Raw genomic sequence first — 23709 nt, 5'->3', positions numbered from 1 at the left:
ACAACTGTCACAATCTTGACATATTTGGACGTGTTTGTCTGAATGTCCCTGTAGGTCAGACATCAGACTCTCTGTGGAGTCATCAGAGAATGTTGTGCACTGCAAAAAAGACCGTTTTTGTAAGTAATTTAGTCTTTTGAAATTCACTTGTGAAATTCACAAAACATTAGGAAAAACATGCTAAAAGAGAGAGAGAAAACTGCCTGCTCCAAAGACAGTTTCCTGTTTTCAGTAATTTTATGAAATTACTTTTAAATCCACACAATTCTTGAAGCAAGTCCATGTGTCTTAAAAACAACTGACATTTCGCCCCCTCCCCCACATTCCTCTTCACAGATATTATACCAGATGATATTGTCAGGGGAAATCAGTGATGTCAAAGTATTCATCAATCAAAGACATTTCTATTTAGCTTAAATAATTTTTACTGTAATTCACTCGAAGGCAAGTGCAATTCAAATGTTTGCATCATGCATTACAAAACATGTCAAAGGAAATACAGCATAGAACATGCAACAAACAATGCAAATTAAAGGGGTTGAAAACATTTTGAAAGAAATGAAAAGAAATAAATGGGGTGAAAAATACAGTAGGTGTTAGGGACCAAGCAGAGACACAACAATAACACAGGAATTGCTGTTGAAAGAAACAGGGCTTTTGTTAACCAAACAATATAAAAACAAGAGCATAACTCTCGGCCTATAAATGAGGTCAACAAACCACAACAACACCCAAAATACCCACTAAACAAGGTGTTAGCTGAACAAACTGCCCCAACACAAGGAGAAAGGAGGTAACATGTATGGCCAAACCAAATAACAAAGGGGGAAACAAAATGAGCTAGAGCTAATCTAACATCTCACCCAAGTCAAGTCAAGTCAACCTTGTCATTCCTCTGCACACAAAGTACACAGCTGAAAAAATGTTGTTCCATTCAGACCGGGTGCACAACAATGCGAGACAGACAACAGATGAATCACTGACATACTCCAATAGGAGACACACAAACAATTCACAATGCACATAAAAAAAAAGTAATAGAGCAAATCACACAGCTGAAGGAAATATCGTTCCACAGGGACCAGGAGTTAGGAGCCGGCTGCAGGATTTACGGCTCCACATCTTTTCAGCCACATCTTTTGCCACAGTAACTCAAAACAAAGAACCAATGATTAATACGACAGAAAGTTGTCTATGTCCCTGCAGGGTAAAAATGTGTGTGCTCCATGTAAACAGTGGAAGGTTAAAAGCAAATAAACAGATTTTAAATTAAACAAACTATGATATTTAATTTTTAAGATTGATTGACTGCAAATAATGCAGCTTGAGTGTGGTTGACTGCAAATGAATGTTGACAACAAACTAATGAGGTGAATTAGGATTGGAATAATGGTTGCTATCCTGTCTAACTGTGGCTATCACAGAAAGTGAAAGTGGAAAATTAGTGCCAGTCCAAGGCGGTGGAAAGTAAGGTATCTCCAGGCTAACAGCACGGCTGTACGTATGCTAATGCAAGCCTGTTGGTCTGTCATGGTCAGTCCACCTCTTTAGTGCAGACTGACATATTTTAACAAACACTGGTTGATTGCAATGAAATTTTGAACAGAGAATACATCCTCCTGACTTTTTTGATCGCTAAATTTTTCCTCTAGCACCAACATGAGGGTCAAATTAGTGGTTTTCAGTGGAATATCTGGATAGATTTCCATTCATTCGTATTCCCCTCAGAAAGAACTGTAATGACTGTGGTGATCCTCTTTTCATCCAGCACCAAGTCAATCAAGTCAAAACTTTAATTTTTTTTTTTTTTTTTGACCAAAACAATGAAATCCCCATCAGCTACGGTTGTACTTTGTGTTTAGTGCTAATTAGCAATTAGCATGCTAATATGGGTCGTTATGCTAACATGTGAAACTTTGAATATTATACCTGCTTAGCATCAGCGTGTTAGCATTGTTGTTGTGCTGACATTAATATTAAAGCAGTGTTGTGCATCACGGAGCTACTTGGCTGCAGCCTGAATGTAACGGAGGTCAGCTCTTCAATTATCTGGAAATCTGTTCCAGCTCTGAGGTGCAAAGTAACTAAACACCGCTTTTCCATGTTTAGACTCGACTCTGACAACAGATATTTTGGATCGTCAGATGTTTTCTGGTCCTAAACCAAGCAGCAGTTATTAGCTCTATTTACTCTGGAAGCCAGCGTATGAGACCTGAGCACTGATGTTGGTATATGGTATGATGATATTCAGTTTCCTTCGTCGTTGTTAGGACTTTAGCAGCAGCATGCCGAAGATGCTGAAGTTACTGGAGAGTGTGCAGGATTCATCAATGATTTGTGGCTGCAGATGTTTACTATCCCCTAAGTATGGACATTCACATCAGATAACACATACTAAAAATTAAAATATATATTATGTACTATGTAAGAATTATTAAAGGAATTGGATAGACTTTACCACTATATGTAGCTTACACGTATTAAACCTGCTCTTTATGTGTAAAGGCAACAATATTCAGAGCCGTGATCTCACATTTTGAGAAATGCCTGCTTTCTTTCATCACTTCAGTGAGAACTGAACCCCAAACCCAGACAGGCTTGGTGCCATTGTCTCCTTAGAGAGACACTGGGGGGACAAATAGGAAATCTTCACAGCTGTCTCACAGCCAAATGTGACAAAGGTTGTCTGCTGAATCTTGGAGGACTGAGCTGATATCTGATGGCCTCAAGTCACTGTCTTGACAGCCGACTTGCAGGCAGTCTGTCCCCTCTGGTGTTCCCAAACAAACCTCCAACAACTTGAACTCTGGCCCACATGGAGGACAAAACACAAAGCTGGGGAGAAATAAAAAAGAGGAAGAAAGACTAAAAGAGAGGGTTGAGAAAGAGAAATGTTCTCAGGGGTAAATAATAATCATACAATAGCAAGTGCAAAAAAGAGAAAGGAACTAAAAGAACAAAAGAAAGAAGGAAGGGAAGAAAAACTGAAAATAAAACTGATCTGACAGACAGGCGACAGGAACACGGAGCAGAGCAGCTCAGATTATTTCAGCTCATTAACATACAGCAGAGTTACTGTGAATGGGAGGAAGTAGAGCCATCCCTCTGGAAGTGGAAACCTCAGCAGGTTAGTGAGAGCTGCAACAGCACCCCCCAGAGGTCAGAGTCAAACACTGACATTTTCATTCTTAAAATATTTTTTCTTTATCATTATTGTTATTAGTAGTAATGCAGTAGTAATGCAGTAGTAGTAGATTTTATCATATTTATCATTATATTTTGCTTGTTTTGAATCTTAAAAGACAAGACTAATACCGGCTTATTTTTGAAGATGTACCTCCTCTGACAGGGTTAGGCTTATTTAATTTCTAATAACAGTAACAGATATTATTTTATCTTTTAAGCTGCTTGTATATAAAAAAAAATGTGTTATAGGCCATAAATGAGTTAATGTGTATCTACCACCCTTGTAACAGATGCGTGGCCGGAGCTGACACTCACACTTGATAGCATCATTGCAGACAGTTGTGTTTATTGCTGAGCATGTTGTGGTTTAGAAGCTGACAGACTGTGGCTTTCTGTGGCTGTAGGCTGTGAAGAACCAGTAGAGGTGTAATATCTCCACACTTGTATTGAGTATTTCTGTTTTATTTCACACCTTTGTGCTTTAACAATACAGTCTGTACATTGTCACAGTAGGCGGTGACGCTCATTTCCGTCTGAGACACTGAGAACTGACCATTTCTATCAAAAAGGTGCAGATAGGTCTGACGGGAAAGGACCTGCTGGATACATGGTTATGACTGAACATGACCAATCAGCTGATTCCCACTCAACTCTATTTGACCCAGTGCTTTATTTAAGTTATTTAACAGAGAGAGAGAGAAACACACACATGAGAGGGGGAAGAGATATTGGTGATGATGATGAAGGACAGTGAAGAGTATCTGCACACTCCCAAACTGAACTGGACTCAGACTGGGAAACGTTTTGTTCTTGATAAGGTCTTATGAGACAGAATGAGAAAAAGAAGATAAATAGTTAAGCTGATGACTATGATGTATCAAAACAACAATATAAAACTAATTAAATAACTATAAGAAGTCTGCATTCATAATCCCTTTTAAATAAACCCCTCTGTGACTGATACTATTATATATGACATTATTATATGTTAATATAAAGATACTGATGTGTGCGTAGCATTTTACTGTCATTGCTTGGTTGCAGTGGAGTTAGCTTTAACTGTTTACGTTTATGTATATGCCAAACTATATACGGTTTAGTTCACAGGTTCACAGCCGAGGTGTCAGGCCCCTCAAAGATAAATCTGAGTGTTTGTGAGATGATTCATGCCAGAGGAAAGAAGAAAAAACTCATTTCTATTTATTTTTTGCCCATTCTCTATTTTCTTTTAGTTTTTTTTTTTCTTTTTTGGATAAAGATATATCCTAACATGACATGGAGCCCCAACTAGACACCTTGCTTTTCTTTATGGAGTCATAGTCTAAACAGGTGAGGAACCACTGATTTAATCTTCAACAACATGTTGTATTTATATGGTCTTATATGTTTTTATATCTAAAACTACTACAGCTACTACAGCTGTCAGATAAACATCATTTCCCTTTGAAAATGTCCTGTAGAAGCACAAAATCTAAAAATAAAGCCCCTGAAAATTGGACCAGAGTAAATGCACTGTGACGAAGAGTGCTTCATCACCTGGCCTTGTAAATATGGAACCATGCACTTTTGACTGTTAGGGGTATGGAAACACATGCACTTCAATAATTGCACAAGCACTTTAATAGGCGCAACAGCACTTTATTGAAGATTTGCACAATGCATTTGATAACATTGCATTTTGCACATTGGTATGGCTAGACTTTGCACTATTGATGATTGGAATATTTGTCTCCATATTTATTGTCCTTTTTAATTGTGATTGGCTGGCAGGTGCTGTGTAGGCCACGCAGCTCCACCTGAAAGAGAGGGACATGGGAGTAAATGTGCAGCCATGTTTGAAGGAATAAAACAATGAGCTTAGAGTTGAGCCAAAAGAATGTAATGGTTGATGTAATGTGTAGTATGTGCAATAAGTGTATGAAGGTGCAATGAGGGAGCATAAAGTGTGTTAACTACTCACCAGTCTCTTTGTCTTCAGGGTGTTTGGGCAGAAGGCTTCCCCAGTCAACGGACCCCATGTTTTATAGTTAACCAAGTGTAAATTGGTGTGGGGTGGTTTAGAGATGTGTATTTTATTGTAGTAGATGTAATGTGCGGTATTGTTTCACTTGGTAGTGAAGAAATTAATATGTATATAAGGGTGTGAGGATATGTGTGTGTGTGTATAGTTATAAGAAAAGAAAGGTGTGTTAATATGTGAGCAGGCACTGGATCCCTGTGAGTGGAGTCTCCTGACTCATTAGCCGATACACAGTATAAAAAGGCACCATTTTAACAACTTGTGTGTTGCTGGTCTGATGCTGGGCGATGCTTGCTCCTGAAGAGGGATGAATGAAAGGCCTCATCTGTTACACATGCCAAACCTGCCTGTGAGTCATTTTATTGCTGTATCGTCCAACCGTAATTGTGGTCCATCTTACATGCACATCCAGTTGGGGAAATTTGTTGATGTCATTTCCCAGCTCTCTCTGTCGCCTCATTTCCTGTCATCTTTATTTATTGTCCTCCATCCTTTAAAGGTATAAACTACCCTCCAAAACAGTTATAAATTATAACGTGTGTGGAAAAACATCTACTAACTAGTCAGTATTGTCATCATTATAAAAAACTTTATTCATATTATAGTTAAAGTAAATTAATTTACATTAAAATCAACATTATCATCTTAATAATGTAAATGTAATGTAAAGACATTAAAATAAAACAACAGAACAAAATGAAATCAAAAACAAAATAAAAATGTAAACGTGTGTTATTCAAAAGTTTGAATATGAAAATACAACTGCAGTACAAACAACTATAACTTAGTCTGACTCATTGGCCTGTGGAATAATACAACAGGTAGGCGGGGAGAGAGAGAGAGAGGGAGAGAGAGAGAGAGAGAGAGAGAGAGAGAGAGGGAGAGAGAGAGAGAGAGAGAGAGATGTACACAAACAGAGATAGAGAGTGGGAGGAAGTGGTGAGGATGCTCTACAGTCGCTGCAGCACTTCTTCTCATCTCACGGTGAGCCAGTCTGCCAGAGAGTTTCTATCACACAGCAGCTGCCTGTCACCGGTGTCTCACTGACCTCCATTCACCACCATCTGTACACGACCATGTCTGTTGAGGTAAGAGGGAAGGCAGCGCTCATTCCTGCTGAACAAACTATGCTGCTCTTCCTGTCAGCTTTGTTCTTGAGGGAGGATGGAGCCAAGTTTTATGTCTGTTTCTTCATCAGTAGCTCTCAGCTACAGGTTTGTTGTCAGTCATCTCCTGTTGTGAGGAACAATAGTGGTGTTACGAAGCCTCTAGGCCATTTGTGTGTCGCTCAGGGGGAAGAGGAGCTGATGATGGTATCACAAGAGGAAATTAACTCCACTTCCCTTCTCTTCAGTCAGAGAAAGAAAGTAAAATGTCGGCAGTGAGCTGGATGGGGCTCTCATCGTTTACATGTATGCAAAAGAGCAGCAGCAGTGTGCATGTGAGAGTGCGCAGGTTTTTTCACCTGAGCCTCAAGTACAGAACAGGCCTGCAGTAAATCCTACTGTACCTGCATGAAGGTTCTAATCTTCAGTTTGTGTTGAGTCATTTTGGAGGCTGCAGCTTGCGTTGTTGTTTACATGTTTTGTATTACACTGAGATGTTTCTTATGTCTATTCCACCATTGACAGTATTACTTTATTAAGTGTACATTAAAATGAGGGACGCTGGTCTCCACTGAGGTTGGACTATAGTAGCATTTCTTATGATCTGACCTTTCCTCCAGTAGCATCAGTACACTTCTTACTTATCCTGTGAAATATCTCCAAACTTTGCACAAACATTCATGGTCCTCAGATGTTACGTCCTACTGTGGTGGCCTTTGGTGATGCCCTCAACATTTGTGGTTTTGAGTTTCATGTCTCAACAACTAATGGATGTATTGACATTAAATTTGGTATTTGGTAAATTTGGTAAGTATTCATGTTTCTCCTCAGAATAAATGGAAATAACTTAATTATATCATAACTTTTCATCTGGTGTTTTATATATTTATATATATATATATATGCATTGTGAGCATGTTAGCATGCTGACATAAGCATTTAGTACCTTAGAACATCCAGGCTTAAGGCTGTAAGTCCTGTTTATAGATAAAAGTCCTGAATGTAAAATGAGATGATTGTATTTTCATGTTTAGTTTTCATTTTAAACTTGTACATAATAAAGAGCTAATCTTTGAAATACATGTACAGATATATCTGCAGCTGTCATTTGAAGAACATAAAAATCAGAAGTACATGTTTATGCCTGAAAGAAACATGTAACTGTATCAAAACCTTTGTAATCAATACTTTATGAAGTGAAGTATCAAAGTATTTAATTACTGTAGAAATGATCTTTGGGTCCAAAGTGCCAACCAACAGCTTCTGCTTTTCTGATTTAAACAAAACTTTGTATCATGTAGTTTAGAATAATTGATCATTAAATATATTGAAGTATAGAGTATAACATATTAAACACATGAAAAGTATTGGTTTATGTAGGATCCTGTGTGTATGTTTATGTCCTGCTGTAGTCATGACGATTATCCCAGATTTTTGAATTTTATTTATTATTAATTTGATTGATTTTCAGTTTCACTGATCAGCAATTAGGCAGATTTATAATTTATGTTTGTTATTGTTGTGAATGGAAGGCCGTCCATCAAATCCCTCTAAGTGCACAGAACACAAACTGGTGTATTTACAAATACTTAATCCAACATGTTTTCAGCCACGTTGTGCTGTTACATCACTCAGTGTGTTTTCAATATGTAAAGTGCTGCGGAGGAAACCTGAAACGAACCGTCGAAGGCTCTGTGTAGACATAATTAACCCCATTCACTATTCAGACCACTAATTACTAAGGCTTGAACAGGAATAATCTTTAGCAAGTCTCTTGATCTCTTCAGGCTCAAATTCAAATATGCAAACAAACTGTGAGGTAGATCCTTGACAAACAGTTTCTTTCTCCATGAGTCAGACCACAAGACCACATCCTGAGGCAATGCTTAAAATAAACGGGGGCTTATCTGGTAGGGGTTCTGCTTGATTTTGCAGCTTCACTCAAGACACTGAAAGATGTTTTTTTCCCAAATATTTTTTCATATAGCTACAGTCAGTCATAATTTAGAATATCCAGAGGCTCAGCTTGTGAACAGGAAAGACAGGATACTGGCTTTTAGGGGGCCCCTGCGGCCTGATAATTGCCACAATATTGTCAAAACAATATTTAGTGGCAATATTTAGTGGCTTCCAAATTGAAATTTGGAAGCCACTAAATACTTTCTAAATACTAAATACTTTCATGTGCCAATGCTGAAGGTATTTAGTTATTTATTTGAGTTTTTTTGTTTGTTTGTTTGTTTTTGGTTTCTATATTTATATTTTGAAAATTACAAGGTTTTTCACTTTCTTTCTTCTTTTGAAAGTTTTACTAACATAAAAATTTGGAATCCAAAATAATGTTTAAATTTTGCACTTTTTTTGTTGATGTCAGGTTATGTATTACATATTGGCGATGAACACTAACAGGAGGGGGCTGCTGGCAATTTTTTGCCAAGGATCCCAATGAACTCTAGAATTGCCACTGAGAATATCCCCTCTAGTTTCAACAATGCTGCAGTTTTGGCCTCCATAGACCTGATTGCCAAACCTCCTGTAGCTGACAAATGCTGCAAATTACCACCCGTCATTGTAGCAGTGTTTGATTTATGTTTAAATGTACATAATGTGAAAATGTGGATTATGCTGATTCAATCAATACTGTTAAAGGAGATTTGATTTTAACTTTCGTCCATATTTGGCAGACAGTAAGTGTATCACAGTTATTTCACCACAGTCCCCTTCTCCTTAATGAGTTACTTATTGTTTCTGTTCTGGTCGTCACTGTGTCCTTTGTCGAGGGCCTGAGTCTCACACATGTATGCGAGAAAGAGCTGAGTCTCCTCAGTGTACTGTTATAAAACGGGGATTTGGTACGTAATGGTTTTCCAATCCCTCTTAATTGGGATCAAAGGTTTTGTTGTGAAGGATTCTGGAGTTAAAGACTCACAAAAACACTGGTGGTCCTTCAGAGCTCAGCAGCACCTCAGACAGACAGGTCTGCACCTTGTTCGGGTCTGTAAGTCATATCGAGGATTTGAATCAGACAAACTCTTGAAGTTGTTTAGCTGTGTGAGAGTAGAGGAGGTTGCTTTACGTCCTGAAACACTAAAGCAACTTGGATAATTGTTCACAGTTGTGCAGTTTTTCACCAGCTGACAGGTGCTTTGCATTGACCTTCATGCAAATGCCACAGACTGTGTAACTCCTCTTTCCTTTACCTCAACTGCAGGAGCGCTGTACCTGAAAATATGCAGTTTCGGTAAAGCCCATTCAAGGTAAATCCCTGCGTCTGGTTGTTCATTATTGAGTGGGGGAAAAAGGAACTCACATTTACCAGAGCTTCCCTCTAATCAAGTTCTCTCTTTCCAAAAGATGTCAACCACCACCACTGACAGTGCAGGATCAGGAACCAAAACCTCTAAAGTGTCAAAGGATAATAAAAAGGTAAGTGGACATCAATATTTATCATCAGTTTCTTTTCAGACCTTAAACATCCCATGTTTGGACAAAGGTTAGACCCAGCAGACTTCAGTTTATTAGGCTGGACTCTAAAAACAAATGTGCCACAGCATAATTCTTAACCTTTCAGTTGTAGGCTACAAGGTCAAAATTAGCTTAAAATATTAATTTGATATCATAATGTGGAGCTTGTATTAGTTTTTTTCCCCATTGAGGAGGATTTTTTATTCATTGCAGTGCTATAAGACTTAAGACAGGAAAACAATGTTCCTTTCCAAGAATGTTAAATCTTTGATGTCCTTGTTTATCCGTCAGCAATTAAAGTTTAAAGGACCCATGGATCATAAAAAAGAATGACATTTCAGTTAAGGTAAAACAAAGAGCAACACCATCACTGTGGCTAAAATTAGCTGTTGTTGTTGTTGTTGTTGCCAGACCAACATGCCAACACATTTCCGCATATTCTCACCTGATGAACCTGAAATCTTACGCTGACGTTATCTCGTCGTGTGCAGTGAGGCAGTGTGATGTGTCACGTGTCTGGACAAGTCTGTGTGTGCTGTGCTACTTCTCAGCTGATCACAGATTGGCTTCTATTACTGTACATTTAATATGCCTACGTGAAAGATCATTTTATTGTTTAAGCCTCAGACCCAAAAATGAGGGGGAAATACTTTCATGTCAAAAACATGCTTACTTCCTCGATGACCATGACGATTCTGTTTGCTGTTTGGCTTGTGTGTCTGTTAGATGTGAGATTAAGTTTAACTAAGAGTCTACCCCCATGCTAGCAGCTCTGTGAGGCTGCACCAAGGTACAGCAATTCTCTGAGCTAAATGCTAATGTTAGCATGTTAACATACTCACAGTGATAAAGCTAACGTGATCATGTTCACCAGGTAGTAAGTATAATATAGGTACAATGTTAGCGTTGCCTAACCAGTACTAAATATGAAGTTGAGCTGAAGCTGGTGGAAAAGTCAGGTCTTTGATCAAAACCAAAACATCAAACATATAAAATTTTAATTTTAAAATGACAGTTGATGAAAAAATGATCTTTTCTTTAAACAAATATGGTCTTTCTTCTTCCCTGTTATGTGTCGTTAGCCTACTGCAGCCATCCTGAAAGGAGCCATCCAGCTGGGCATCAGTTACGCTGTAGGAAACCTCAGCTCCAAACCAGACAGAGATGTTCTCATGCAGGACTTCTCTGTGGTGGAGAGCGTCTTCCTGCCCAGGCACGCACTGGTTTATACACTTTTTATTTTTGACATTTGGCTAATGCTCATGTTCAAAGTGCACTCAGCAGTCATACATTTAAAAGGCTTAGTTTGCCAAAATTACAGATGTGTCTTTTTCATATGTTATTAAACATTTCTCTGCATTCACCCCCAATGTAGAGGAATGTAATTTTTGCTTGCTCCAAAGCATTGAAAGTGTGCAGTTACTTTTCCAGCCCATCAAGGAGTAAACCATACAAACCTTTATAAATCATACCTAATATGACCAGAAACTGCAGTTTACCTTAACAAAATAAAAAAATGTATAAATAAATAACTAGAAAACTATGGGACCCAGAATAATAAAGTGTTATATTCAACATAGCTTTAATACTGAAAAATATGTGCCAGAATAAAGGTTAGTATTAATGTTAAGAAGAAGGGGAAGTCACTGTAGGAAGTGTACAACCTGAATATTTCTGGTTTAGTAGAAAACCACACATTGCAGCAGTAGGCATTTTTCTCAGCAGACATTTTGACTTGTCATAGCTTTGGCTCTGTTCTAATCACGTGTCCCAGTGAGCCCTGACAGTGTGACAGTGAGCCTGCATGAACAACACCAGGGCCCTGAAACTGAAGCAGCTAAATGGAATTCAGCCTTCATTCATTTAATTATTTAGTGTTTTATTGCTTTTCCCACTGTGACATGTCAAAGTGTAGAAAGTAGCTATTTTTGTGTTATTGTATATTAACTTTTTTTTTCACTTAATAACTTAAACACATTCTGTTTGTTCTGTAGTGAGGGCAGCAACCTGACTCCAGCACATCACTACCCAGATTTCCGGCTGAAGACGTACGCCCCGCTGGCCTTCCGCTACTTCAGAGAGCTGTTTGGCATCAAACCAGATGACTATCTGGTGAGTAAGGAGACTCTCAAAGGCAGTCGCATTCATATCATCAACACGGTGTGCTGGAAGTTTCCACTGAGTTAACTGCACAACTGAAAGTATCGCATCATTCTGAATTTCAGTACTCCATCTGCAATGAGCCTCTGATCGAACTATCCAACCCCGGCGCCAGTAGTTCATGGTTCTACCTCACCAGCGACGATGAGTTCATCATTAAGACGGTGCAGCATAAAGAGGCAGAGTTCCTGCAGAAGCTGCTGCCTGGTTACTACATGGTGAGCTGCTCCCACAAACACAAACTCCCTATGTCTACATGTACACCAAGATCCATATTTATCAAACTGACAGTGACATTTTTGACTTAAAGGTGCCCTTTGTAAACAAACAAAGTTATGTTTATATTCAGTATTTCTCATCAAAACTCACTGTGTGTATCACCAATTGGCTGAATAGCATGAAACTGGGAGTAGGAATAAGTCTTGTGTTGCCCACATGCCCGCACATGTGCATATATGTCCTTGTGCACAAAACAAATCCAGATGGGGACAAACTCAAAAAACATACCAGTAGTGAAAAACTCCACAGGGGACCTTTAAGTGAAACTCCCAAAAGTAGTAGTAGAGTCTCTTGATAAACTTCCAGTAAAAAGTTTTTTTACTCCTCAGTTTTTTCTCTAGCTCATTTACAAGTGGATTTCTCAGAAGTCTGATAAACATCATCATGATGCTCAGCCTCCTGAGAAACATCAGGATGTGGCAACATATCTGAGAACACATCAACATGTGAGGTTATTTGGGGTTACTTCTTGAAGTCTCCCAGTTTCACAGGGCTTGGATTTAATCATTTTTACTTTAAGCCGTTTTAATGCACTTAATCACACCTCCAATCCATGTTAATAACCCTGATAAGTACGCCAAGAATTCAGATTTCTCCTGACGTGATAACAAGTGTCTGAGACTCAGCTCAGAAATATTTGTCTTTGTTACTGTAGAATCTGAATCAGAACCCAAGGACCTTGCTGCCCAAGTTCTACGGTCTTTACTGCATCCAGTGCAGCGGTGTCACCATCCGCGTGGTGGTGATGAACAACGTGCTGCCGCGAGCCATGAAGATGCACTACAAGTATGACCTGAAAGGTTCTTCGTACAAACGCCGTGCCTCACGCAAAGAGCGCATCAAATCCTCGCCCACGTTCAAAGACCTGGACTTCCAGGAGATGCACGAGGGCCTGCACTTTGACCCGGACACCTACAACGCCCTGATGAAGACTCTGCAGAGGGACTGTCGGGTGTGTCCACATAAAGATCTTATATCTATTAACACAATGGACCATGACGTTGGTATTAGGATGGCTGTTCTACTAAGCAAAATTACATATATTTGTCATTGCTGGAAAGTTTTGACATTTTTACTTCTCCATTTTATTTCACAAGCACGATCTCAGTAGATATTTCAACATTTTAGACACTAACAATGACTTAAACACAGCCAGTTGGATAAAACAAACAATATAGCCTAACAGCTAATGACCTGGATGATTTCTTAAAGTCGTATTAGGAACAGAAAATGTCAACTTTGTCCTGAGGATGTTACTAAACCAAAAATTGTGGGCTTAGTAAGATTAAAAGGGTTTAAATTGCTTGAATTAAATTGAATTGAGTTTTAGAGAAATAGGCTTTCCCCATTTATTTTTATTTTCCCCCAGCACTGGAGGTTGGATCAAACATCAGCTCTCGCATACATCAATAATATTAGACATAGTTTCTTTTAACATAACACACAAACATGCTGCTCTTGTTTATCCATGTACGTCACCATTCATTAACTGCCTGACAAAGGGCCTTTATTTGCCCCTTCTAGAGCCCAACACACTCACTCTGGATGGCAGATGGGTGAAATAACCCAAACAACACATACATAAATAAATAATAATCATGATTAATGTACTGTAAAAAGAGAGAGAGAAAACCCTATCTTTCCCAAAATTTGAAGCAATTGTTGCTGACGGTTAAATGATCCGCAGTCCTCTCAGGTCCCTACGATAAACATGAAGCTACAGCAGCTGGTTAAGATATTTACTTTCCATTATATAAAACAGAGAAAAACAGAGAAAAAACTCACATTTAAAATACTGGAACAAGAGAATGTTTGGAATCAAATAACTTAAGTGATAAATCACAAAATTTTTTGGTTGTCCATTCACGTAATCAACTTATCATTCCCACACTAAGACCACTCACAGTGGGTTTAAATCTTTCTTCGTCACAGCCAGAATTGAATTCAGCCGGTGATCACCACACAGCCCCACTGCTTGGATATCATTATGCAACCGTGACAAGCCCCCTTCATTCAGTCTGGAGCTCTTATGATGACTTCATTAGTGCCTGTCTGTTATTTCATTAATGTGAAACAATAGCAGCCACTTGATGGAGGATTAGCCCCCAGCAGAGCGAAGCACCTGACTGGTGCAATCAGGCTGAGCAGCTGGACTCTAGAGCACAAACTGGCCTGTCTGTGTGTAAAGTGCTCTTATCGGGGCTCAGTATGTGACCTCAGTAAGTGTGTTACATAACACAGTGGAAAGTAAAGGCCTCTTTGTTTACAGGAGTTACTTCATGATATCAGAGCGTGGTCAGAGGGATTGGGGCTTATGTTGCACCGTACTTTTGGTTTGTAAATCCAGGTTTAGTCCCTTTTACTGGAGCCTGTGTTGATGTTGAACAGGACAATTTAAAGCTTGTGTAAGAAAAGTTTATGATGGGTGGTTTAAAAAAGTGCACCATTACCTCCACAGGGAAAATCTCTTGTGTCTTACACGGTATTACATGGAGGTCAGAGGTCATGGTTGCAAAGCTGTGTCTCAGATTAGGCACAGGATCTTTAGAGGACACATCTTCAGACCTGAAAGCCAGATTGAACCTTATAACCAATGAATACATACTAAATCTAACCATGAAGAGTCATTATAGTATTTTATTACTAAAAAAATGTTGCTATGCATAAAAAACTGCTTGATATTACTGTGGTGAGACAGCTGGAGTAATATAAAGAAAACACATTCAATCTTTTAACACATTTTAGTTTCTCTTTGTGAACTTTAAATGGGAGTGAATATAACACGTGCACTGTTTTCTTTCTCAGTATAAAAGCTGCATTTTTAATCTATATGTGGAGGAGCCTTTACGATTTTTTTCTCAACTCGTATTCCAACTTCAGCCTCCAAACGAGGACACAGTCTTGTCCTCCTGTGTAATACTTTCACATCCCTACCTTTTTTTAAATTGATCTTTCAATTTAATTCCTTCTTATATTGTTTGTTTACACCCAGTTTCTGCCTCTCGCCAGGTGTTGGAGAGCTTTAAGATCATGGACTACAGTCTCCTGCTGGGGATTCATGTTTTGGACCGTAAGCCGCTGAACAGAGGAAACCGATGTGACAGCAGGAAGGGACAGAAAGTCCTCTACTCCACGGCCCTCGAGTCCATCCAAGGGAACGTGAAGGACCCCGAACCTGTGGCTGATGACGACACGTCTGTTTCTGTCTTTGTTAACACTGTCTGTCTGTTTAGGGTTTGTGCAGCTTATAATATGTCAAAAATGCAGTTTCAACATCTAATTTTTTGCAGCTTGAGTCCGTGTTAGAGTTGTTTTTGTAGCTACCTGAGAGCCAGTCATCACCAGAGATGTTTTGATTTATGTGCAAAAGGATTAGTTTACACACTTTCAGACAAGTCAAATGGCTTTCTAACAAATTCAAGGTGTTTCCTTTAATATACTAAAACACTCTCAAAACCTTTTACTGTTAAAGGTTGTGTGAGGTCAGTCTGTGTTTCTCTTACTTCTCTATCCTGCTCTTTTTATTTTATTTTAGAAGTCTCTTCCTCTGCTTTTTATTCATACACAAACTCTTTCCAATGTGAAGCTTTGCACAATAGTTTGATGTGATAAGGGATCATCAAACCAGGGAACAGTTCTACTGCTGTTGTCACTATGGCAACTGTTTAAAACTTTGACAGGTTTAAATGTTTTACCAAACTGTAGGAAATTACAAAGTAACTGTGTTTTATTAAAAACTGTAAAATTCATTAAAACTTTTTTTTTTTTTAGATTGGGTGGAATTCCTGCAAAACATAAAGATGAGAACATGCTCATCTTTTTAGGAATCATCGACATCCTCCAGTCCTACAGGTGAGCTCACAGTGTAACACTCACACACACTCACAAAATTAAAACTATAAATTGAATCACAAATTTTTACCTTTTATTATTCTACCTGTCATATTCCATCTGACAGGATTTTTTATCTCCTGCTTCAGTATTTAATCTCTTTGTTTCACCGTCGATTAAGTTTTACTTCTTTAAATGTATTCACTGATTTTATTTTACATACAGTGTTGTTTTTATGGTTATTGTCACTGAACATTGTAAACATTGGTATTTTCAGGTTCATTAAGAAAGTGGAGCACTCGTGGAAAGCTCTTGTGCATGATGGGGTATGTTACTTCACTTCCTCCTGTGTATCTGCAGACTTTTATGTCCAACCCCCTCTGATATGTATCTGTGCAAGTTAATGTGAGGCCTTGTGAAAGTGTGTGCATGGATGTGTGTGTGTGTGTGGGTGTGTGTGTGGGTGTGTGTGTGTGTTTTGAGTGTGTGTGTGTATCTAACAGCTTTCTTTGATTTTCAGGACACGGTGTCGGTTCACAGGCCCAGTTTTTATGCAGACAGATTTCTGAAGTTCATGGGCTCCACTGTGTTTAAAAAGATTCATCGTAAGTTCATCAACCAACATAACTCCTGTATCCTGTATCCTGATCGGGGAGCTTTTTATTGTACTTCTCTCTGTCTCTGTCTCTCAGCTTTAAGAGGAGCATCTTCAAAGAGGAAGAAGAGTTCCTTCTATGCAGCAAAGTCGGCCTCTCAGGAGTTTCTGTCTCCACTGAAGGAGGAGAAGCAGGAGGAGAAGAAGGCCCAGAGCATGGACAACCTGGATGGAAACTGTAAGCTCAACAGATTACACACATTTAAGACAACATTTTTCAGTCTTTTTTTATTAGAAGCTTTATTTTTTCGTTTTTATATTTGATTCACTGATTGATGAACCTCTTGTTCCAACAGTTTATAGTTCATCCAAACAACCAGACATTCTTCCAAGAGCTGCTGTTTCTTTTGAGTCCACCCGAAATGATGAAGAGGATCTTGAAAACAGGTAGTGTTTGTGTGCAGCTCTCAGATCTAAGCCCTGTATCCTTAAGTGAGCTTTCCTGGAATGTATAGCATTATCTAATTACTTCACACCCACAGAGATGAACTGAGGAGTATAAATATAAAGAGAGTAAATAAATGCTGAGATAAATGCTAATTTCAGTGTGTTTAATGTGTTTAATTACCACTAGATATAAAGCCTGAAGGGACTGTTGTTGTAAAAGCTGGTGACCACAAAGCATGGACTCAAATGCAAAATCAGGGTCCAAAAAATTCAAGGTTTTTACATAGATACATACATGCATACATATTTCATAGACAGCGAGGACGAAGACGTCACACGAAAAACACATGACAGGCTGTAACCTTTGTCACGGAGAAAGAAGACGAACAGAGGGAGAGAGGCACAGAGACTAAGGCCCAGTCCCAATGTCCCCGCTTAGACTGATGCCTGAACCCCAACAACACTTCTGGTCTTTTGATTTAGAATTTTTTACAGTGGCACAGCCCTAACCCCTCGTGGAGTTAGCAGGAAGGCGCCTCAAAGTCTCTGAGTCCATGAAGGTGGACATTTGAATTGGGCCTAAATACACTATGAGAGGGGGGACAATGAGACACAGGTACAACAAATCAGGAGCATGGCAGACAATCCCAGTGGCAGGAAACACACAAAGGCAGGAATTGGGGATGAATCAAGAGGAAAAGGTAAGTGACACAAAAATAAAACAGGAAAGGCTTTAAAACTGATTGGAAAAGAGAAAACATGACAGGGGACATGGGGACATGTTAGTTTTGCAGAACCACTACAGGTGCCAGAGGAAAACTTTGGGGTTCACCAAAGTCTTACCAAAGGATTAGGATTCATGCTCTGGGCATCATGAATGTCTGTACGGAATGTGATGGCAATCCATCAAATAGATGATATAGTTCAGTCTGGTTAAAAGTGGGGGACTGACTGACCAACAGGATGAAAATACATGTATTAAGGGAATTTGAGTGTGTGACTGGTCTCTCAGATGTAAATGAGGAAGTAGTGTGACTGTTACTAACTGCCGCAGTGCCATAGATCCTCTTTGGGAGGAGGTCAGGGTGGATGGTAGGTCATACAACATTTCTGACTGCTGTTAGCAATCTGTCCCCTACAACTGTCAGCCTTTTTTTAGTTGTTCAAAATTAACCACACCTTATCCATGGAGGTAGGAAATAAAAAACATTGGTCATAATTTTGTCATATAGTTATTTGCTATTTGTTTGGAGGGTGTGTTGAATTTATGAGTAAAAAGTCAATCCTGAGTGAATATCATCAAAATCTGGGCTACAAGCAGAAAACATTAATACAATGTACTCATATACATCAGTACTATTTACTAGTATATTTTTTATGTTGCAGCGAGGAGCGACGAGCCTCCAGTTCAACAATCGCTCTGGACGATCCTCTGCCGTCCCTCAGCAGAACCCATTCAGAGTCTGAACTGGACGTCTACTTGGTATGACGTATTTCATACCAACACAATCTGCAAAAAAAAAAAAAAATCAATTCCAAGGTCTTAAAGGATGGGGCTGGTATTATCCTATATTTATCTCATCTATCAGTAAATCCCATGAAATAAGGGAAGAAACAAGGTGTTAGTCCGTCTTTTAATGTTGTCTGACTTTCTCACTCATGTGGCTCTCAGCCCCAAGAAAAATGTAGATAAATGTCACCAGCCTTTTATAATCCCACTCATCAGAAATCTGCTGACTGTTAGACTTATTAGATCTAGATTCGATGGATTTATTTTCAGTATTAATATTACTGTCACCAGCATTTCTACCAAAACTGGAATATGTTATTTAATAATAATAATGTTAAATTAATATGAAACCATAATCATAGCGTCACTATAATAATGACTGAAGACTGCAGCATCTCTTTAATTCAACTCAACATGACACAACTCTGGTGAAATGTGGACTCACACTCAGCTTTCTGAGAGGAGTCTTCAAAGCTTGTGAAGCACTTCCACGCTCTCTTTCAGGAGCTAGTCAGACATGTTTGCTTTCTTGCTGAGAGTTAGACGAGAAGATTAATACCACTCTCGCATCTGTGAGTTAAATATGAGGCAGTGCCTGTTAGCTTAGCTCTGTTTACTTACTCTACCTTTTTCCACACTGTGAAGCCTTTTTTATGCTATTACTTTCTTTCTGGTAAAATTACAACTACATTCTCACACCTGTGCAAGTTTTTTGTATTTTCATGTTTTTTCGTGTATTTGGGAACATCATGCGTGATGAATTCAGGGGTCACTGGGTGTCTCTGCATTTTCAGCATCACACAGTCTCACCCAGGCGACTCAGCTGGAGTTGCTCAATCGTTTGTGTCCAAGCATCCATAAACTGTAAGCAGCAAATGACAACTTTTTTTTTATTAATCTTCTTTTGTGGATATGGACACTGTTTCATTGGGTGATGTCAGCTTCACCTCTGGATTGTGTCATTAACAAAAGACACACGGGTCCTTCTGACGACTCAGACTTGCCTCATCCTGAACCACTGTAGAAACAAGTGAATCATGTGCATAACAAACTGACCTTTATTCAAGAGACCTTACTATTTACCAAATGCTCACATCTTCCTGCTCATCGATTGCCACTCTCCCAGCATGCAGTTTCTTCCATCTTCTTGTACCTGTCTTCCTTGGTGGTGGTGGCACTTGGGTCCTAGAGGTCCCTGGCATCCTGTATGTCCTCTCTCAGACCTTACATGTGTCAGCCTGAGAGACCTTCATGAGTTCCCTTTTCTACAGAACCTCTCTTACATAAGCACAAAATCCTCATTCAGGCTTATATGGAGCTGTTCTTCAGCCCACATTAAGCAGTTCTGCTCTGTGGGAAGCATCCAGACATCGGCGTTAATCTAATCTCAAAGCCTCTGACAGAAAACAGAAGGATTCATAAACTATAGTGACCGTAAACAGTTAGATCTAAGCTTTGAATTTATCTGCCAGCCTCCACTTGTCTTCCTAACACATTTGCTGATGATCTGTATGCTCCTGGCTGTTTTAACATTCAACCTTGAAATAACATTAAGGCGTGACTTTAAGGGGAAGGGTGTTATTTACCCCTTGATTTTATTGTTATTTAAAGGATCGAAACAGTGTCTTTGCTGCTACATTATGAAAAAAAACAGTGATCTGGTCCTTTAAATTACACAAATTCAAATTTATACAAGACTGTATAAAGATTGTTTAAATTTGAATTTCCACTAGACAAAATAACAATAGACCCCCACCCTCCCACACCACCACCACCAGATTGCAAATGTTCAAGTTTTACTTGCTTCACCTGTCAACATAGCATTATTTCCTTTGTTCCCCAAATGTAAAAAAAATAATATTTTTCTTTTTCTTTTTTTTTTCTAGTGAGGGGAGCTGAGTGATGGGGTCCTCTCCAGCCTCTGCTTCTGACCTTTGACCTCCGAAGCCCACTGCATCAAGACATCAGGACCTCACAACGATGTAAACACGACACAGACTACAGGTTGCTGTCAGTTTCTCCACAGTGAGCCTCACTCTGTGCCTCTCTGACTTTCCTGTGCAAGTCAAACTTAACATGCCATCAGTAACAGATATGGAAACAGTCAGCTAACACACATGATTAGTGTGTTTATGTGTGTGTGTGTTAGGATCAGTGAACCCCTGTGTTCATATAAAACACTATCATGCTGCCTCTTCTCCTGTTCTTGTACACTTTGCTGCTAACTTAACAACAGTGCTAACAAACAAATTGAGTTTCAGGTTGTCCTCTCTTCTTGGACGTCTGATTTTCTGTGTCAATGTTCAAATTTCTCAGCGGCTGGATCCCTGAGGAAACAAACTGTCTTGTTACTTCATCTGTTACAGAAAAAAAAAACCTGTTATTTTCAGATCATATATTTATATAGAGATGTGTTCTAAGATCCATCCGGTTTCATGTATCTGAATGAAAAGTGCCAGACAGACCTCACAAACAAGTGATTCATTTTAAAAAATCCAAATTTGCATGAAACAATCTATCAATATTCTGATACACATTCATTAATTTAAATGTATCTCTTCTCTGTGTATTTCTATTCAAATATGCAGAATCTGCTGCCACCAGGACAAAAACTATTTGCCCAGTTTCACGTTATAATGACATAATACTCTCAGAGGTACGATAGCAATACGATGCCATAATTGAATAAATGCTATCGTCGCATATTTTTCAAACAGTTTTCAGGTCTTGACTTTTCATGTATTCTTGTTTCATTTGTCTAGAGAATGTACATTCTGTGTTTTACTGGGATTTAATAAAACTGTTTTAAACTGTTGTAAACTCTGAATCCCGCAGGTAAATAATGACCATCATGTCAACTGTCTTCTTTTTGTCCACATGCCTTAAAAAGTTTTAAAATGTGTGCTTTGATGTGATTTATAGGCCTACAACTGTATTATAGCAATACTTTTAACTTGTATCTATGAAATAAACTAATATTTAATGTACTTACATTGACCCTTGTATCCTTTCATCAAAATAATAATTCTTCTTCTTCTTCTTCTTCTTATTATTATTATCATTATTATTATTATTATTTCATAATGCAATAACTTACTGCAGTATATACAGTATATTAAATTACAGTCACAAATTACATGATTTTTGGTAAAGGGAAAATATATGTGTACACACTTCCCTTGTAAAATAAATAAATGAAGTAAATATAGGTGAAACAAGAGCCGTCCTTTCAGCTCCTGTTATTATCAGGCCAATCAAGAAATTATTGCCATTCCAGCCATTTGTAGTAATAATAATAAAAAGCATGATCCCTATTTAATAAGCTACATGATTAAGCCTCTTGGGAAAGGGATCTTCAGTACAAATAAGGAAGGGGAGAAGTGGACTAAGAAATTAAAAATATGTGGAATATATTAGTAAATTCAACTAGAAGGCCTAAATTTTCTGTGTAAGCACGCTGTCATTGCCCTGGCACAACCAGTCAGTAAAGACAGCTGACATCCACATCAACTGTCATATTTCACTTAAACACAAGGGGGCACAGCAATGATACTGTCATATACTGTGTTTCGGGAAGACACATAACATATTTCGTTACATTACAGAGGAATATCACTAGGTACCTTTGTTTTTACCTAAATTCATCAGATGACATAGCGGCTGTTGTGAGGATTGAATCTGTGTTTACTCACCTCTCAGCACTGAGTCAAGTTTCATTCTGACAATGGCAGATTGCAGAGGGTAAACAGCTTTTGATAAGCCTTGTTGTTTTCTCACATCAGACATGCCAGAGGGTCTTAACCTGAACAGGATCAACCAGTCAGACCAGAATTAAAATCATAGCCCCACTATTGCATTTATACCATGTACATGTACCGCATGACTAGTAGCAAACAGTAGAACAAGTGTGAGCAGAGGTGGAACCACCAGGTTAATGAATGTTGCTGTCACTATCAGTCAGTAATTGCATTGGTCTGCAGAGGGATTTGTTAGAAAAATATCAGCATCAGATGGCATTTCACATGTAAAATGTAAGAAATCACATGTAAAATACACGTCATATACACGTTTTTTCTTTTTTCATAACCCTCTTTTCAATGTCACCTCATTAATGGTTATTACATTCTAAGCCTTTTTGTCCATTTAAATATCACCTGATTAAATAACTAATTCACCAATTGATCAATAAATACATTTTTTAACTTGTAAAAGTTTTATTATTCCTTGTTTTTATTGTCCAATTATAAATGAATAGAATGCTTTACAAACATTTTCATGACACATGTAGTCCTCCATATGCGGAAAAGAAAAAACTGAGGTCAGGACAGTAACCTGCATTTCATATATTCTTTAGAAGGAAATTTTAAAAGAATTGAAACGATATGTAATATATTAGTCATCTGTTCATTGGTGAGATTAATAACAGATAGATCATATATCATGTCTCATCAGTCCGTGGTGAAATAGTAAACCTATGCGCCGAATTTGAAGCGAAACTCTGACAGTCATCACCTTTTTTGGTCAGCTCTTCCTTTCCGCCTGTTTCATTTGTCCATCGTGTCACATCAAGGTTACAGGAGTGACTGAGGAGCGACACCGCCTCCGCAGCCAGAGGAGGGAGCTGCAGCGGCCTGCGCGCAGCACACCTGCAGATTCCAAGCCACGCCCATATACCTGCGAGAACCAGGAAATAGCTTGATGCGGACCTGGTGAAATCAAAATACTCACCAAAAATCCCGCTCGGTAAAACCCTCGCCGTCGCCAGCCTCTTCGTCCTTCTCATCCGCCTCCACCTCCATCATCCTGCCGCGGTCTTTACAGCAGGAAGCAGACGGAGGGTCACCTGGTGAGTTGATCCCGTCTTTCGCCCTGAACGTCGACGTGTTTTCACCGAGTCTCGTTTCGGTCACTGCCATATCAGGACATTGTACTGTCTACAGACGTCCGCGCTTTAACGGCTGCACGGCGTTTCAGCGTTGTCTCACAGTTAGGACTCGGTCATTTCCACTTTTATTTGATAGTTTCTTGTCAGGCCAACGCTGAATGTAATGAACAGTGTGTTCAGGCCTGTTGCTGCTGCAGTGTCTGCTCTGTACACACACAAGCTATT

The 23709-nt window shown here is 38.9% G+C and overlaps 2 protein-coding genes and 1 long non-coding RNA gene across 9 annotated transcripts in view; 2 read left to right on the top strand and 1 right to left on the bottom strand.

Annotated features, from left to right (window-relative positions):
• Positions 1 to 6092: 6092 nt before the first annotated feature.
• pip5k1ba (phosphatidylinositol-4-phosphate 5-kinase, type I, beta a) lies at positions 6093 to 21586 on the top strand. Of its 6 annotated transcripts, none has more exons than XM_071466869.1 (16): positions 6093 to 6294; positions 9524 to 9569; positions 9667 to 9738; positions 10860 to 10990; positions 11772 to 11889; positions 12003 to 12155; positions 12872 to 13168; positions 15226 to 15410; positions 15988 to 16068; positions 16325 to 16373; positions 16568 to 16652; positions 16740 to 16880; positions 16999 to 17089; positions 18476 to 18572; positions 19394 to 19463; positions 20486 to 21586. In XM_071466869.1, exons 3-16 carry the CDS (start codon positions 9667 to 9669, stop codon positions 20500 to 20502), a joined length of 1587 nt encoding a protein of 528 aa, XP_071322970.1. In that variant the 5' UTR covers positions 6093 to 6294; positions 9524 to 9569; the 3' UTR covers positions 20503 to 21586. The 6 variants fall into 6 exon arrangements, with proteins under 6 accessions (XP_071322970.1, XP_071322976.1, XP_071322973.1 ...); XM_071466871.1 differs by lacking the exon at positions 6093 to 6294 and adding an exon at positions 8630 to 9306; XM_071466870.1 differs by lacking the exon at positions 6093 to 6294 and adding an exon at positions 8630 to 9310.
• LOC139611883 (uncharacterized) lies at positions 20788 to 23316 on the bottom strand. Its single transcript, XR_011686373.1, has 3 exons — positions 23112 to 23316; positions 22292 to 22401; positions 20788 to 20926 (listed from the first exon to the last, which is right to left on the bottom strand). It is a non-coding gene; the product is annotated as an uncharacterized lncRNA (long non-coding RNA).
• Positions 23311 to 23709, top strand: part of tjp2a (tight junction protein 2a (zona occludens 2)) — a 39147-nt gene continuing 38748 nt past the window's right edge. For both annotated transcript variants that reach the window (XM_071466859.1, XM_071466858.1), the window contains exon 1: positions 23311 to 23445. The gene's annotated coding sequence lies outside the window, so the exon portion shown is untranslated. The remainder of the gene's footprint in view (positions 23446 to 23709) is intronic.

Source organism: Trachinotus anak, unplaced genomic scaffold, assembly GCF_046630095.1.
Source record: "Trachinotus anak isolate AG129_WGS33_773 ecotype Australia unplaced genomic scaffold, CSIRO_AGI_Tana_v1 ptg000028l, whole genome shotgun sequence".
Classification (NCBI taxonomy): domain Eukaryota; kingdom Metazoa; phylum Chordata; class Actinopteri; order Carangiformes; family Carangidae; genus Trachinotus; species Trachinotus anak.
This window is presented reverse-complemented; position numbering and strand designations above follow the sequence as displayed.

Coding starts and splice junctions, on each gene's coding strand:
- pip5k1ba (XM_071466869.1), top strand. CDS start 9,667: ATGTCAACCACCACCACTGACAGTGCAGGATCAGGAACCAAAACCTCT. Junction 10,991..11,771: donor GAGAGCGTCTTCCTGCCCAG/GCACGCACTGGT, acceptor TTTGTTCTGTAG/TGAGGGCAGCAACCTGACTC. Junction 16,374..16,567: donor AAGCTCTTGTGCATGATGGG/GTATGTTACTTC, acceptor TTTGATTTTCAG/GACACGGTGTCGGTTCACAG.